General features: G+C 35.4%; 1 protein-coding gene across 5 annotated transcripts in view; it reads right to left on the bottom strand.

The window, feature by feature from the left end:
• Positions 1 to 17,829, bottom strand: part of LOC108032927 (D(3) dopamine receptor) — a 148,919-nt gene that overhangs the window by 1,638 nt on the left and 129,452 nt on the right. For 3 of the 5 annotated variants that reach the window (XM_050889516.1, XM_017106997.3, XM_017106996.3), the window contains 5 exons: positions 14,144 to 14,368; positions 13,886 to 14,084; positions 10,826 to 11,266; positions 3,052 to 3,390; positions 221 to 517 (listed from right to left, as the gene is read on the bottom strand). In XM_050889516.1, the coding sequence (XP_050745473.1) occupies positions 221 to 517; positions 3,052 to 3,390; positions 10,826 to 11,266; positions 13,886 to 14,084; positions 14,144 to 14,368 (1,501 nt within the window). Of the gene's footprint in view, positions 1 to 220; positions 518 to 3,051; positions 3,391 to 10,825; positions 11,267 to 13,885; positions 14,085 to 14,143; positions 14,369 to 14,430; positions 14,477 to 17,829 lie in introns of those variants that run through there. The other 2 variants (XM_050889518.1, XM_050889517.1) reach the window with 2 other exon arrangements.

Here is a 17,829-nt window from a genome sequence, read left to right as displayed (position 1 = left end):
AATTGATTATTGCGTTCTCCCTGATTTTTTTCAAGATCAACAATATTTCGCTAAGTTAGTGTGATAGAGCTAGATTTCCACTTGCTCTTTTGGCCCACCAAAATAAAAATCCCTGAAAATCTATAATACGTCATGATGCATTCTAATTCCCGCTAGAGTGCATCCGCGAAGCAAAAATTGGGTCTGACTCTCTCTTTCCAGATTAATCAACCCGACTCACCGTTCGCAGTTGCACTTCAGCAAGCGGATAAAGGCCGCCCGGAACGTTCTATTAAATATGGTGTAGATGATGGGGTTGATCGTCGACGAAACGTAGCCCAGCCAGAGGCAGGTGTTCACCACGTGCTCGGGGACCTGGCAGTCAGGGCACGCGGCAAAGATGATGTTTAGGATGAAGAAAGGCGACCAGCACAGAACGAAGGTGAAAAACACCAGTCCAAGCACCTTTGTTGCCTTCTGCTCCGTGGCTACGGCGTTAGCCGATAAACTGTTCCGTTTGCTGCGGTTGTTTAGGAAACTGCGAAGAAAGTTAAAATTTTCAAAATGGTAACTGAACTATAATAGCAAGAAGAATAGTCCACGGGGAGACTAGAGGGATTAGACCAGAGCCCTGCACAGGTATTGCAATATATCGATCACGAAGATGGCCTTGTCGGCCACATAATTAAGTCAATCTAACTATTTCCGTCATCATTCATTTAAATCAAGGAAGGTCCCGTCTCAAAAGAGTTTTCCATACTTGAGAAAATGTTCTTCTAAGCTACAGCCCATCTTGGTTAAATATAATTTTTATCTACATGGCTAGGATGTCTAAGTATCCTGATATTGAATAATTCGTCATTAAGTAGAAAAGTAACATATTGCAAAGAAAAAATAAAAAATGAATTCGTAAGCCAAAGCTTACAGTTATAGAAAATGCCAAGACTAGTAACACCATTTATAGGCTTAAGTAAATTTTAGCTGAAATGTATATGTCTTATAAATACCTATATTGACGCTTTACAATATCGCTTTGCTGCTTATATACGGGTATCTGATAATTGAGGCACTCGAATATAGCGTTCATCCCTTTTTGTTTGTTATACCTGTTACACGTAGATTAAAAGGGTGTACTAGATTCATCGGAAACTATCTATCAGGTAGGTGGAAGCGTTTTCGACCCTAAAAAGAATATATATTCTTCATCAGCATGACTAGTTAAGTTGATCTATCCTTGTTCGTCTGTCTGTCTGTATGACCATCCAAATAAGCACTAAGATTTCGGAAAGTGTACAATCATGAACAATTGCTTCGCTGCATGTCTTTATCGCACTTTTAAATGAGTAACGGATATTTGGTAGTCGTACTTGTATTTTTAAATTATTTTCTAGAAAGATTTATAGACACTTCCTAAACATGGTTTTTAACCTCTTAAATAGTAATGTAATGTTCAAATCCAATGTGGTCTTACTGGTTTTAAATATTTTAAAAAGTAGCTTAACACATTTATTGTGTTTATATTCCGAGTGAATAGTTCTACAATTGATTCAGAATATTAAGTATTTTTTAACATGTAGAATATTTATTCTTTAACTATAATAAATGTATGCAAATGTAAAATACAAATCAATGTAAATATACAAAAAATGTGTAACCCTCATACACAACCACATGAACAACAGTTTACTATTTAAACTAATGGTTTTAGTTACAGCTGCCCAGCCTATGACCCCGGCAGCCTTTTTACCTTTCCATAAAAATTTGTGTAAGATTTGGTATTTGATATTCAGTAATTAAATGTTAGCAAGAAAGGAAGTTATTTTATACCCTTGCAGTTATAAGAAATAATCAACTTTAGTAAATAATTTTTATATCCTTGCAGAAGGTATAATAATTTCAGTCAGAAGTTTGCAACGCAGTAAAGGAGACGTTTCCGACCCCATAAAAAATATATATTTTTGATCAGCATCAGAAGACAAGACTATCTAGCCATGTCCATCTGTCCGTCTGGCCGCAAGGGTAAAAAACAAGGAAGAACGCTACAGTTGCGTGCCTTAACTATGAGTTACCCGTCACTCAGCTTAAGGGAGCAAAAGGGCAATGGAGATATATAAGCAGCAATGCGATATTGTAAAATATCGGCTATTTCAGTATATGTTGTGTGGGCGACAGAAAGATTTAAGCGTTTAAACCGTTTGTGAGCGATAGAGTGGACGTGTCAAAATTTGTTTAGGTCAATCGATAGGTATTGATGAGACAAATACATTTAAACACATTTTTCTAGAATGAAAACTGTTGTTACCACAGTTTTGTTCGTTTTTTGGGCGTTAGAGTGGACGTGCTCAATAGGTAAGAAACTGTTAAAAACAAAGAAATTAAAAATTTTGTGTGTTTACAAAAATATATTTAACAAGAAGAGGTTTCAGAGGATTTTATGCAAAAGACATAAAATTAATGGGATAACTACAGATGGGGATATAGACTTGCAAAAAGAGGCTACTAAAAAATTCTACAAATATTTTTTTTTCGGCCAATAAAAATAAAAAATTTCAACTTAAAAAAGGTCTTTGCTTTGTAAAAGAACGGTCCATTTGTACAATTGAGAATATTTACATTGAACCAACAAATGGAAAACAAATTAATAAAAATAAATCATAATGAGTTTTACGAACATTGTAATAGATTCAAAATAGTTTAAATGTATATTCGCAATCAATATATGTGTATGAATATATAATTATTACTTTGCTTTATACATTTCAAAATCGCAAAAAAAAAATATCGCACACCAAGGACTAAACTGTGTAAAGAAAAAAAGGACCTTTTCATTTGCGTATAAAAAAGTACAGAACAAAAAACGATCGTAAAACAAGAATAGAAGTAAAGTAGAAAAATTTGTTTCCTATGGGAGCTACATATTAGATATAGTTGTCCGATCCGGCTGGCTTACACTTGTACAACTTTTCGGAAAGTTTCAGTCCAATAGCTTAAAACTGAGAGACAAGTTTGCGTAGAAACTGAGAATTAAAAAAATGACCAATATTACTCACCGTACAAACAAGTTTTACTCACCGTAAATTTAGAGTTGGTGTGGAAACGCGGTTTAAAGAAAACTTAAAGTTCCGAATTTTTTGGCGCTGCCGTTGGTCGAATTTCGAAACTGTGGGCCTCAACTGCTCCAGAGAGTGATTGCCCTCAGGTCCCTGACTCTGGCTCAGAGATGGTCCCTGGATGGTGGCGATTTTCATCAAGCTGGTGCCTCCGGGAGTTGAACAGCTCGGTGTCGCAGCTGATGAGCCATACCCACCGGCCCCACCTTCTGGTGCTTTAACAGCACCACTTCCATTTGTGGGGTAACCCAGATGTGGTTGAGAGATGCTGACACGCACAGAGGCCCTTCGATTCGGATGGCTGTTGGGTGAATGCGAAGCAAAGTTTTTCATTAAAGGGAGCTTGATCAAAAGTTGATTCCAAACTTTTGGTTCAGTGCCCAGCATAAGGCATTAGCAGGCGTAATAACTCGTAATAGTAAGAAGGTTTGCAATTATAACCCTCAAGAATAACCAATACACTGCCACCCTAAATTAAACATCCATGATTAAGCAATTTTTATACAGTTTTTGATGTATATTTTATACCAAATCATAAAAACATGTATTCGCTCATACATTCTTTTGAAAATAAGCGAGATTGCACTTCTTTTTTCAGTAATAAAACACTAATATTTAAGTGCCTCGCTATCAGATACCCATTACTAAGCTTGAGGGAGAAAAAAAAAGAGATATATAAGCAGCAAAGAAATATTGTAAAGCCTATATTATGTGTGCGGCAGACAGTTTTAAGACGTTTGGAGGCGTTAGATGCTTAGTAAGCATTTTTTAGGTCAATCGAAAAGTTTTGATGAGACAAATACGTTTTAGAAAAAAAAATTTCTAGAATAACAGCTGTGGCATCCATAGTTTGGTTCGGCTTGTAGGCATTGGAGTGGGCGCGGCACCCTGCTGAAACAAACATGCTCTGAGTAGGAAGCCCAGAAATCTGGATGACAAGTCCCAAACTTATAGCTCTTATAGTTTCAGAGATCCCAATGCTCATACTGACATAGAATAGATATACTTTATGGGGTCGGAAACACTTCCTTCTACCTTTTACATACTTTTCGACGAACCTAAAATACCTTTTTATTCTTCGAGAAATGGTAACAAAGTGATAGTTTGAAAATGCTCCAATAAGGATGATGGTAATTCCTGTTAAATCACAAAACAAAAACAGAAAAAAAGTATTATTTATTATTTTAAATCAGTTTCTTCTTTATGCTGACGTCCTTTCCAGTTCTCAAAAAATGACAAATATAGTTAAAAACGTTCATCATAACTTTAATTTTTAAACGACTATCACGAGCACTTTTTAGTCTGTTTTCGCCATCAACGTTACAACTTTTTTGTATAAAAATTTAGGTGATACATGTTTTAGTTCCCAACTATAATGTGACCCCTTCATTTTGCCGAACAGTATACATACTCTCTTTATGCTTCGAATTTCATGCAACTTCCAACACATTATCCTATGGTTAGCTCGCGGTTTTCGTCGATTTGAGAACTTGGCTTTACGTTTCATATAAAAGCAAACTTAAAATTGATAAGAACTCATATTAATATAATACGAATACAATACGATTTTGAATCATAAAATATAAATTCAAATCAATTTGATATGAACATATAAAGTAATATGTGATTAAAAGTTAAGATCTAATATGAAACAGGTAATTTATTTTTATACCCGTTACACGTAGAGTAAAGGGTATACTATAAAGTATGTAACAGCTAGAACGAAGCGTTTCCGACCCCATAAAGTATATATATTCTTAATCAGTATCACTAGCCGAGTCAATCTAGCCATGTCCTGTACGGTAGTAAATTGAAATGAGACCCACTCTAATGCCCATAATCCGTAGCGCCTACAGTTTTTATGATAGAAATAAAATTTTAACTGAAATGTGTTTGTCTCATGAATACCTATCGACTGACCAAAAATAAATGTGCCACGCCCAAACGGTTAAAAAGCTTAAATCTGTCTGCCGCCCACATAACATCTGAAATAGCCGGTAGGTGGCGACCTAAAATAACGCTTTGCTGCTTATGTATATCCATTTCTCTTCTCCCTTAAGCTAAGAACGGGCATCTAATAATCGAGGCCCTCGACTATAGCGTTCTTCATTGTTTCTTATCAAATTACTGTTGCATAGTTTTGGGATTGCAAGTAAACAATAAAATGATTTTCAAACTAAAGAGCAGTGGGTTGGTCTTTAAAAAAAAAGTATCAAAAGTTGAGTTGTCTCAAGGGCTATATGATTTAAAATTTAAAATTTTAAAAAAATTTAAATTTTAAAATTTAAAAAGAAATCGTTCTGTTCAATTTTGAGAAAATAGTCAAAGGGTGGTCTTAAAGGAAAACTTTTTGTCATAACTCTTAATTTATTATATTCAGATAATTTCACAATGGAAAGAGTATTTAGCAAACTAAATTATCATTTCAGAGATATATGGCATGTCTCCGTCATATTAGTTCTTTAGAAATTATTAGCATTTTAAATCAAGCTTTTTTTGATTTTCCGCTAAACTAGCTTGTTTTTCCAAATGTCGTGGAACAAACGTTTTCTATTTCGAGCTACTTTATACACCCATAGGGTTTCCGAAGCCCTAAAACTAAGATGGAAACAAACATTTTCATCTTGTGAAGAAAAAGACCATCTTTTTTGGAATCACTATGGAACAGGGCAACGGATTTCAATAAATGAGGTGTTATTCGACGCGTATTCTTCGTAAGAATAAAACTATCTTATTTATCTCTCTTGCGCGATTCGCCACTACGTGTAATATGATAGTGGTCTTATTTTTTAAATTTATTTGAAACACTAAAGAATAATAGAAGAATTATGTCAAGAGTAGAAGTTACTTTATCAAACAACAAAAAAGTTATATTCATTTTACATTTAAAAAAAAATTGTGTTTTCCGATCCGGCTCGGTCCTACTTACTAACTGCAATAGAAATAAGGCTTTTGGAAACGTTTCATCTCTAAAGCTTTAAAACTGACAAACTACTTTGCGTTTAAAAGGACAGATGAAACATGGACGGACATGGAAGATCGACTACCTAACCCGTAGGAACATCGTCAAACTTTTTGCAGGTCGCATTCGAGAATTGACTTTTTCAAATTCTCCTAGCGCCAGGGAAGAAGTGCAAAAAATAAACATGAAAGTGTCATCCAAGTAGCGTCAAATTGTAAACTTCAAACCTACTTTTACCTTGTTCACTCTTTTGTTTGGTATCAAGAGGGAAAAGTTTTCATTTTTCCCACGGGGCTGGCTTTTAACATCGGACTGGTTGCTCATTAGAAATTCGTACATTTATCTAACGACTTGTTTGTTGTACGAAAAGTGCAAACAGTCGCAGCGCGAAATTCATTACATTTTTCCCTGCCTTAAGTGGGGATCGAGCTAGCCCCCTCTTTTAGTTATAATGCACTGCTGACAACCAGCAGGCAAAGTCATCTGCAATTTCTGTGGCACTTTTGACTGCACTTCGCTTTTATTTTGAATGCTTTTAGGGGTTTTTCCTGCTTGTTTGGACTGCTGGCTACAATGTTGAATGAAATATTTGCTTCTGTTTCCTTGGTTCAGTGTTTATGGTTCCAGCAACTACAAAGTGGTAGCAGCTGAAGATGTGCGACGAACGGTTTCGTGTTTATTTCGTGTTTCGCTGCACCACATGACGTATGAGTGATTTATGTCCGAGTTGCCAATTGCGCCATATTGCGCATACGTCATTTTAATGTGCATTTAATTGCATAAAAATATATAATTGATTATTCTCAGCAAAACGTTGGGAATCAATCTATTCTCACATTCTGGAAATAACTTTGTGAACTGGGCTTCTGAGACTCTTCGTTGGAATAGATTGGTCACAGAAGACTTCTGTTTATATCCGCAAGATGAAAAATTTGCTACGATTGTCTGGTGGAAACAAGTAGTAATTACACACAGAGAAAAAACGGAACAATACCCGATTGATTTTAAAATGTTACGAAAACATATCAGTATAATACAAATTCATATCAATATAAAGTGTTGATACGAACCCATAGCATTTTGTTATGAGCTCGTATCAATTTGATATGTATTTCATATCAAACGTTACATCGAAAATTGTTTGAAAAAAAGTATTACCGTGCCCTCATCGCTTTTGTGTATTTATGGTAGTTTGGTATTTAAGGTGTAGTATTAAATAAATTTTTTGATTGAATTGCCGCGGTCACTCTGACATTGGACAAAAAGTTTTTTTTTATAAAAAAAATGAAATATTTGTGTTGTTTAATGTTTTACAAAAGGTTAGTATCGCATATTCAATGGTATTCACTTGATTTTTATCTGATTTTCAGTTATTTACACTGTAACGTGCTTTTCGGTGGCTGGACTGCACTAAGTAAAGTCAAATAGCTGGCCACTATGTTAAGAAGCATTCCCATACGCTGCAAAACTGAAAGCCTTTAAATTTTATGCGAAGTATGTATAAAATAAAATTTTAAATGGTTTTTAACATAAATAAAAACAAAACAGAAAAATATGGCTCTTATACAAATATCAACCTAAATCACGTAGTGACGAAGCGCACCTTAAGGGCGGGCGAAGGCGACTACTATATATACATACACGAAGAAATAAAAATCTGCATTAATCGATGGTTACGAGTGATACATCAATCGAAAGGTATTGCAAAAACAAAGCGGATTGTATACAAAGACTTTGATAAAATCAATTAGTTTGGGAGAAAGAGTGGTGAAAGTGTAAAAGTGAAAATTTGGTAAATTTCATCTATTGGGGCCGGTGGGGATAAATACCGCTATTAGCCTAGTTGTATTTTTACTTCGAATGACACCAACTGTCAACTATCAAAATCGGATGCTCCGTTCAAAAGTAATACGCAAAACATGATGTTATGGGACTTTTCAAAATGAAAAAAATAATCCTGTTTGTCAGTTTGTCATGGCAGTTTGTCCGTTTTAGATGATGTCAGCTCAATATAAGAAACATTGGTTCTACAACCTTTGGAAAAACTATGTAGTTCGCCGAGAAAACAGCTATAAATAGCTACATTTTGTACACTCGAAGCTTGTGAATTACTAAAGCTACAGGCTTGTGCTATATCGTTAGACAGGTATTTCGAAATACTATTTACTTCTTTCAAACATGATTTCTATAAATACCACAGTTCGAAAATTATGGGCGAGAGTTGTTTTGCTACGTTTTTTTTAAACTCTTTCCTAAAGCTCAAAAGCGGCCATAACGATTTCGGGCTAAGCCTTACACTGTATACGCATTGACATTCTTTAACGTTTTACATGCAAAACAATGTTATAAATTCACGTTTTAGAAATTACATTTCATAAAAATCGCCACATGTACTATTTCAGAACCTATAAAACTGCCTGAGCGTAATCCACTCATTTTAGGGTCTAGGAGACATTTAAATTGTTGATAACAGTTCCACATAAAAACCTTGAATTCTGTGACTTTTTTGAAAGAAGCTGAATTATATTATTGATTTTGAAAACAAAACCTTCTGATATCAATCAAAAACACATCTTAATGAGGTAAACGAGGTAACGATCGCACCTACAGCATACAAAAGTTCTCATATCAACTTTTGTGACGAAAATGAATATGCAATCTACTAAAGAAATACATTTTAAAATTTTTTTTTCATTCGGCACGAATACTTACAGTGTTTATGCGATGGCCATTTTGGGCACTCATTTCATAAATGGGCGTCTAATTACGTGTGTGCATTAACACTCTTTTAATGAATTCGGCAACACATTAAATTGGCCTGATTTATTTTGCCGATAGACAAAATGCAAATTTTAAAATCTGAATCTGAATTACAAAGTTACATTTCGAACTGTACCAAAAGCATTTCAAATACTATGCTCCGTTAAAAATGTTATTACCCATTACCTTTAGAGTAAAAGGCTAGAAGCTGGATTGAAGGGACTCAATAAAGAATATATATTCCTAAGCAGGATCTCTAGCAGAGTCGATCAAGCCATGTCCGTTTGTCTGTCAGTCCGTCCGTATGAACGCTGACATTTTAAAAGGTGTGAAGGATATAAAGTTGGGATTTCGCATATAGATTCTTGAGATTCTCCGACAGCGCTAGTATATTTTAGAAAGGTGAAACCCGTCACCAACAAACGCACAGTCATAAACCTGTAGCGCCTACATTTAAAATATTTTTTAAATTACACAATTTAATTCGATAAGTGTGAGTGAAAATGACAATACACCTAAGATCAAATTTTTGGAAAAAATTATACCTAAACCAGAAAGGAAGTTACCTTCGGCAAACTGAAGTTTGTATACCCTTGAAGTAATATGACATAATCAATCATGTAAAATTTTTCATTATTGTTGCTGGCTTCAGTGATATTAAAAAAAAATTATTTCATTGTTTCTCTGACTGTTTTTTTTGACAGCTATATGTTAGAGTTGTCCGATTTTTACTAATTTTAATTCGAAATTTGAAACTAATTATAAAATGTTATTTCCATGCGTAGGAGGTTATGTGTTAAAGAACACCAAAGATACAATACTTTCATATTATTTTCGCACAATTTTCCGATCGTTCGTATGGCAGCTATATGATATAGTCGTCCGATTTTGATAAAATTTAATTAGAAGTTCTGAACTAATCCGAAAGTGGTATTTCCAAGCGTAGGTGGTTGTATGTGTACTTTATGGGGTCAGCAACGTCTCCTTCACTGCGTAGCAAACTTCTGACTGAAATTATTATACCCACTATTGTTATACCTATGATAACAAGCTACGGGTGTACAAAATTTAGCTACTTATACCTGTTTTCTCGCCAAACTAGCTAGTTTATCCAAAAGTGATAGAAACAATGTTTCTTATATTGAGCTGTTTAACACTATCCAAAATTTTCAGGGTCCTAAAACATCATTTTGGTACAAACGGACAAACTATAGTTGAGGTGCAATTCGACGTTTATTTGCAGTGAGAAAACAACTAGGCTAATAGCAGTATTTATCCCCACCGGCCCCAACAGATCAAATGGTCCAAATATTCACTTTTTCACCACTCTATTCATTTTATCAAAGTCTTGGTATGCAATCATGTTTGTTTTTGCAATACCTTTCAATTAAAGTATCAATCGTTACCATCGGACCATTACTGTAGATTTTCATTTCTTTGTTATATATATATATATATATAGCAGTCGCCTTCGCCCACCCTTCTAATGCGCTTCGTCACTACGTGGACTGCCTTCCACAGTGATACTAAAATCGTACCAATTTGACCCTAAAAATGGCCTGCTCATACCACGAATCAGTTTCAAATTACTGCAAAATAGTGCAATGATACCACATATTCATACTAAAAAATGTCGAAAAGGTTCGAATTAATATTTTTAAAAATATCGAAATGACAAAATAATAGTGTAAATTAGATGATCTTCGTATCTGAGATTTTTTATACTCAATGGTATCACATTGACATCTAAATAATGGCATATTGGTGACGACTTTTTTTTGAAGCAAGAAAAGTCAAGTAAGGATTTTAATTATTAATAACATTAATTTATAGGTTAAAGAAATCGACGTTAGGTGGAGCCTTTGTGGGTGTGCAATTGTTAATCGCACCACTCTTAGCTGAGTAACTGGTATTTAATAGTGGGTGACATAAACTATAGCGTTTTCATTTTTGACCGTTAAAGACTTGGGAGTGTTTTATGGATTTTATTTCAGAACTAGTGTTCTCCACTCACCTGTCCATTAGGTTGGGGTTGCCCCCTTGTTTGCTCCAGAAGCTGCTTAAATGCGACTTGTTGGCGGAATGGCCGTTCGAGGCGGGTGAGGAGGAGTGCCGCAGGATGCCGCCGCCAGAGAACCGGAAACTGCTGCGGGCAGGGGTCGCCCTTCTAGACCCACTTCCTCCAGCTCCGCCACTGCCATTGGCCACATTGTGGAGACCTGCCGTGCCAACGCTTCTGCTACTCGTCGTTCTCTGCTCTATCAAAGGCCGTTCGGCGGGCTCCACACACCTTTTTCTGTTATCACCTCCTTCCTCAACCCCTCGTCCAGCATTGCTAAAATTGCGAATGCTGTCGCTCATTGACAGAAATTTGCTGTTGCCGCTGGAGAGACTGCTGTGAACCTGCAGCTGTTGCTGGCTGTGCTGAGGCCTTATGGCAAAGCGACCACCAAGCCTGAAAAATATAATTATACATATATTATAATGATTCAACGGATACACTCAGAAACACCAACTTCGTATGATAACAGTATCATAGTAGTATTTTTAAAAAGCCCGCCAAAAAAATATCCTAGTCGACATTAGTATTAGACAAAAAATGTACTGATTTCTTGAACTTATTTCTTTTACATTTTGACATTAATGGAAAGGTAATTTAAATGCCATTTCTCAAGTGTTGTCTCGAAATGATTTGCTCTCGGCAAAAGATATTTTGGGATTGTATGTGTGTTTCTAGTATAGCTAGGTCAGAATTTTAGATAGCCTGGTAGCTCAATAGAAATTTTGGGCAGTCTAAACAATTTCCTTATTTCAGAATTCAAAAGGAGAACAAGACGGGAAGGAAACGATTTTTCTTAATATTTTATTTAATTCATTAATTGCATTAATACAGCGTAGTTCATGCAATAAATAAAATCATAAATCATCATTTGTGTATTATGCACAAACGACAACGAAAGATACATTTATCTTGCCGAGTTAGTTTAAATGTGTTTAAAATAAGATAAATGTAAAAAATATGTAACTTTAACTGAGCTTGCAAATGTTATTAAACAGACGGTAGACAAACAGACAGATGCTGACCAAAAATATATTATTTGTTTCACTGAGGAAGGGAATCCACGTAGTGACGAAGCACACTACCCATTCGGTACTTATTAATAATTCCGAATTTGTGTGAAATATACTTTTTGAATTTTTTTCCTGGTGGCGTGTTACAATGTCGCTTTTCTTTTAATTTATCTCAATTTCTCTCTTGTTTCCTTAGCTGAGTAACTGGTATCTGATAGTCGAGGCACTCGACTTTAGCGTTCTTTCTTGTTATTTATATCATTCACTTACTAAATAAAGCAAGAAGAAAGTTAGCTTCGGCAAGCCATGCTTATATAGCCTTGCAGTCATAAGAAATAATAAATGTTCGTTACACCACGTTACATTTTTAAGAATTGTTGCTAGCTTCAGTGGTATTTAAAAAAGAATTGTTCTATATGTTATATGTATATATATGTTCTATATTTGTCTGAGCGTTTCTTTGACTATGTGTTAGAGCCGTCCGATTTTTATTTAATTTAATTTGAAACTCATAAAAATAACAAAAATGTTATTCCCAATAGTATCAGATAATATGTCAGAAAACACCGAAGCTATAATTGGTTTCATATTATTTTCCCACCAATTTTCCGATAGTTTCTGTGATATAGTCGTTAAAATTTGATAAAATTAAAACTATAAGATATAGTTGTCCGATCCGGCTGGATCCGACTTATACACTACCTGCAAAAGAAAGAAGACTTTTGGGAAAGTTTCAGCACGATAGCTTTAAAACTGGGAGACTACGGAGAGATTTACTCCGTTCGATTTTGCAACAAGCCAGAAATTTTTTGAATGGTTTAAATGGTGCGTCTCTCGATGGAATATTGCGCTGAATGTTAATAAAACACAAAACGTAATTTTTGCTCTTCGACCTGCCCGCTTCAGGAGCCTTAAGTTGGATGGTAATAGACTTAAGCATGAACAGACCTCGCTGTTACCTTAGAACGCCGTCTATGCTGGAAGGGTCAAACCGACCAATTTTATGGGTCAGCAAGTCCGAATGTGGACAAAATGGAGTGGATACTTCGCTCTTATAGGGGGATATCCCTATCAGGCCAAAGTTCGGCATTTAAAAGTGATTGTTCTTTCGGCCCTTTATTGGGGAATATCATGCTGGGGCACCGCTTGGACATTATGTCGAAAAAAACGTTTTATTTTATTTATCCCTACATGTGTTGCTTACTGGTGCATTATTACCGCTTGACTAGACTTTTGAATCCTCTGTCGTGATAAACATGTAAATTTTAAAATGTACATTTTATTAGCCACTATGTTTCCACCTACCCGTTAATTTCGGAAACCTGTAACTTGAAAACAACTGAAGCGACAGGCTTATGGTATATGCCGTTAGAAAGGTATTTCGAAGTTTTTTAAATACAATTTGTCTAAATACCACCGTTAAAAAATTATGGCCCAATGTTTTATTTATTTTGATTTTTTTGGCCTTTTTTTTATTTTCTAAAAATGACTTCAAGGATTTCGAAGTAAGTTTTGAGTTTTATGCCTTTGGAGAATCCTCACCTTTTGACATACAAAACATTGTTGTATAAAGTGACGGTTTGAAGTTATTAATCAACAAAAATTGCCAAATTTACCAATTCAGAACATCTAACACTGCCTCAGTACTAAATTTTTTTTTGCGCCTATCTATACTTTTTTTTAGGGTCTCGTAATTATTTAAATTGCTATAAAGATCCCCATAAAAAACTATATTTCAGTGAAATTTGGAAAAATATATGAATTGTGTGGTTGACGTTTAAAACAAAAACTTATGATATCTAAAATATCTTCTAACAAGCTAAAAATCTAAAAAGGATCGCACCTTTAACAAACAAAAGTTCCGAAATCAAATTTTGTGACCAAAATGTGTTAGAGGATCCACTATATAAAAGCATATTCCAACATTTTCTCATTCGGCACGATTTGTCTCATTTTAATAAATAAACGGCCATTTTAGTTGGTCAAAAGAAAATACTCTTACCTGCGGAAGAGTTCACTTTCCGGATGCTCTGCGGCAAAACGTGCTTTCTTGCGAAGGAGGGGAATGGTGAGGGCGTAAGTGGTGACCATCATTAGCATGGGGATATAAAAAGCTACCAGAGATCCAAAAACGAAGAAGGCGCGATTGTTTATAACGCAAATGTTGTGCTCGGGCATAATGTTCTTTTCGTTGACCAAACCTGAGTACAAGAAGTAGATTTAAAGAAAACTTTTAAATTACAAACCTTTTTTATTATACCCAGGACTGTTATCGAGCTGGATACTATCATGGCCATTACCCAAACGATGGCTATCTTAATACCAGCCAATCGTTTCGTAGACCGATGTCTCGAGCCCAATGGATTCCGTATTCCGAAATAGCGTCCCAAGCTTATAAAGCACATGTGCAGGATACTGGATGAACAGGCCAGTACATCACAGGTAACATAAATGTTGCACCAAGTAAAGCCAAGCGGCCAATAACCTGAAAAATATAAGTAGGAGTTTCGAATCAAATCAATGTGGTAATACTAGATATCACCCTACCATAGCCCTTAGCATATACATATATCCGCATATTTTAAAAGCTATATATTTGTATTCTTTATTTTTATTCCCGTTGTTCGTAAAGTAAAAAGGTAATGGGTATCTGATAGTCTAAGCAAAGGAGATAGAAACATACAAGTAGAGGTTTCTTTTGGGAGTAAGAATATGCGTGGCACTCGCCTGAAGCAAACATGGGCCTTATATATAAAGTGCCTACACAGAGTTCTGACATTCCTATGTGAGTTGGACATGTTCTAAGCAGGAGAACGACATTTTTTGATCTTAAAATGTTCTCTTTGTGATTAGTTCAAGTTGAGTTTGTACTTAAAATTTTGTTAAATCAAAACTGTTCTCAAAACAAGAACGAAATGTTATACATGTAGCACGTGGTTCGTAAATCAAATTTAATTTGTTCTCAGAAACCCAAGGATCTCAAAATGTTTTTGAAGTAGGAACGAAAATAGAACAAAATGTAAGTTGATTTCGACTTGAAATTGTGTGTTGTGGATTTTTTATAACGCGTTAATACCTTTTAGCTTTCGTGGCATTAGAACTTTACGCCGGTGAAAAACGTTGTGCGATCCGAAAAGGTCGCCGATGCAAGCAGATAGAGAACGCCTTAAGAATTTATAAATAATATCTAAAATTTCCCTATAATTTTAATAACACAGCTGTATTGCCTAAATAATTTCAGACTTCATTGACTGCATTCATTTTTTTCGATGGAAAAATGCTTCATTGCGACAAAAAAGCCTTTCAAAAGTTATACCGCTATAATGTAAAATATGATATTACCGAAATATCGTTTTTAACATTTTCGATTATATCAAAGTGATATGTGTCGTATCATGATTTCATCATTTTGAATATCATATCATATACATACCGTAAAAGCTGTTTTGTCGCGGGATGATTCCTCTTAAGGCACCTGCCAATAAGGGTCCCATTCTATTTTCGAAACAGCTCCATGCTCATAACTTTTTAAAGAGTAGTGCATCAGTTTTTATACCCGTCACTAGCAGAGTAAGAGGGTATATTAGATTTGTCGGAAAGTATGTAACAGGCTGACGGAAGCACTTCCTACGCCATAAAGTATATATATTTTCTTGAGATCTCGGAAACTATAAAATCGAGAAAAGCAAGACTTGGCTATGTGCGCAGCGCAAGTTTGTTTCAGCAAAGTGCCACTCCCACTCCAACGCCCACAATTCGCTTGCAACTATAATGCTAGAAACAACAACAGCCGAAATGTATTGGTCTCGTCAATACCTATCGTTTGATCTAAAAAATGTTTTGACACGCCCACTCTAACGCCAACAAACCGACCAAAACTGTGCCGAACATAGTTTTCATTCTATACATTTTTTGTTGCTGAAATGTATTGGTCTTATTAACACCTATCGAAGTTACCTAAGGAGAGGTTTGTCACGCCCACTGGTTCGCCCACAAATGTCAAAAACGTTAAATCTGTCTGCCGTCCACATTACCACATGCTGAAATAGCTGGTAAGTGACGCTATACAATATCGCTTTCTGCGATGAGTAACGGGTTTCTGATAGTCGAGGCACTCGACTATAGAGTTTAGCGATTTGTTAGCGATTATTAGAAAATCTTTAAAAATATGGCGTCTAAACTGAACTATTGGCCATTGCTTAACAATCTAATTAGAAACTAAGAATTCTTAAACTGAAATCATACAGTTTCCCAGAAACCATCGTTCACCCGGATTAAACTACATATATCGGCAGGGATTGATCAACTCTTCAAGACGCGCCTATTCCTAGAAACGCTTCCGTGTACCTCATACACATTTTCTCCATTAATCGGAGTAACCGGCTTGCAGTGTTTCAACAAAAAAGACGTTTAACTTGTCTAACTAAATACTAATTTTTATACCCGTCACTTGTAGAGTAAAAAGGTATACTGTATTTGTGAAAAAGTATGGAACAGCTAAAAGGAAGCGTCACCGACTTTAAAAAGTATATATTGTTAAGGGTCATTAGTCGACTCGATCAAGCCATGGCCGTCTGCCCGTGTAAACGATGCGATCTCGGAAACTTGAAGAGCTAGCTATCCCCGTAAGCAACCACAGTAAAAAAATGTTAAACTAAAATGTATTTCTAACGTCAATACCTCTCGATTGCTGTAAAGATAAAAGAACGTTATTTAAATACTTGGGTATCTGATAGTCGAGGCACTAGACTGAAGCGCTTTTCCTTGTTATGCCCTTGCAGAGAGTATAATGATTTCAGTCAGAAGTTTGCAATGCAGTGAAGAATGTGGATACTCTTGATTGTCGTAGGAACAATCGGTTAACGTGTGGGAAAATAATATGAACAAAATTAAAGCTTCAGAGTTTTTTGACATATCTTATAATATTGGGAAAATCATTTTTTATATTTTTAAAACTTATGAACTAAATTTAATAAAAATAACTTTTTGTATTATCCCTGAAGCTAGAAATAATTCTTAAAATATGTAACATGGTGTTACTTATGTTGATTATTTCTTATAAATGCAAGGGTATATAAACTTCGGCTTTATCAAGTTAACTTCCTTTCTTGATAAATATTAAATCTAATACATATATTTCCTAAGAATTAACAACCCTAATAGAAATGTATCATCAAACTATTGGGGTTTTTCTTTTTTGCGTCGATATAATTCGGATTTATTTCGCAATGTGAGCTAAGTGCCTATCACTCGACTGACCCATTCACCTTGACATAAATTGACGGCTTCCATTCACGGGATACAGCTCTTAATGGGAACACCACCACAAAAACTCAATTGCTGTCCTGCCGGGAGTCGAATTAAGTATTAATTAGTACAAATTGCGCTTAAATGTGTTGTGTGTTGGACGTTCGAGTCTCGGGTTTGGGGATGTTAACCTTTTACATGCTCTTCAGCCAGAGCCCCATACATGAGAGTCCTTCTCGACAAACAAAAGCAGACAAACAGGAGTTGGGGCACTAACACTGGGGATGAATATCATGTAGTATTTACTTTTAGGTGCTTGTCACTGTCACACACAGACGCACAAAGTTTAAGGAAGCTGTCAGCGTTTAAGCATACGTCGTACATAGAGTGATGGGACAGATCAAGTGGCGGACGCATATGCAAATACAGTTGAGGTCATAATAGTTGCTCAAGAATGCCTACAAAAGGCTTCGGTTTTATTACAGAGTACATTCATCAAAATTAAAAAATCAAAAAATTAAAATCCACTGGGATGTAACGAGTAATAACCAATAACTAAAAGGATTGCATAGGGGGCTTAAAAAAATCAATTGGCTTAAAAGAAAAAGCGGTGATGCGCCAAAAATACGAAAATGTTATATGGATGAATGCAATTGGACTCGATCCAACGCTCCCTGTAAGAGTTATAAACAAAACACG

This window comes from Drosophila biarmipes, chromosome 3R, assembly GCF_025231255.1.
Source record: "Drosophila biarmipes strain raj3 chromosome 3R, RU_DBia_V1.1, whole genome shotgun sequence".
Lineage (NCBI taxonomy): Eukaryota > Metazoa > Arthropoda > Insecta > Diptera > Drosophilidae > Drosophila > Drosophila biarmipes.
Note: the sequence above shows the minus strand (reverse complement) of the source record. Positions and strands in the feature narration are given on the sequence as shown.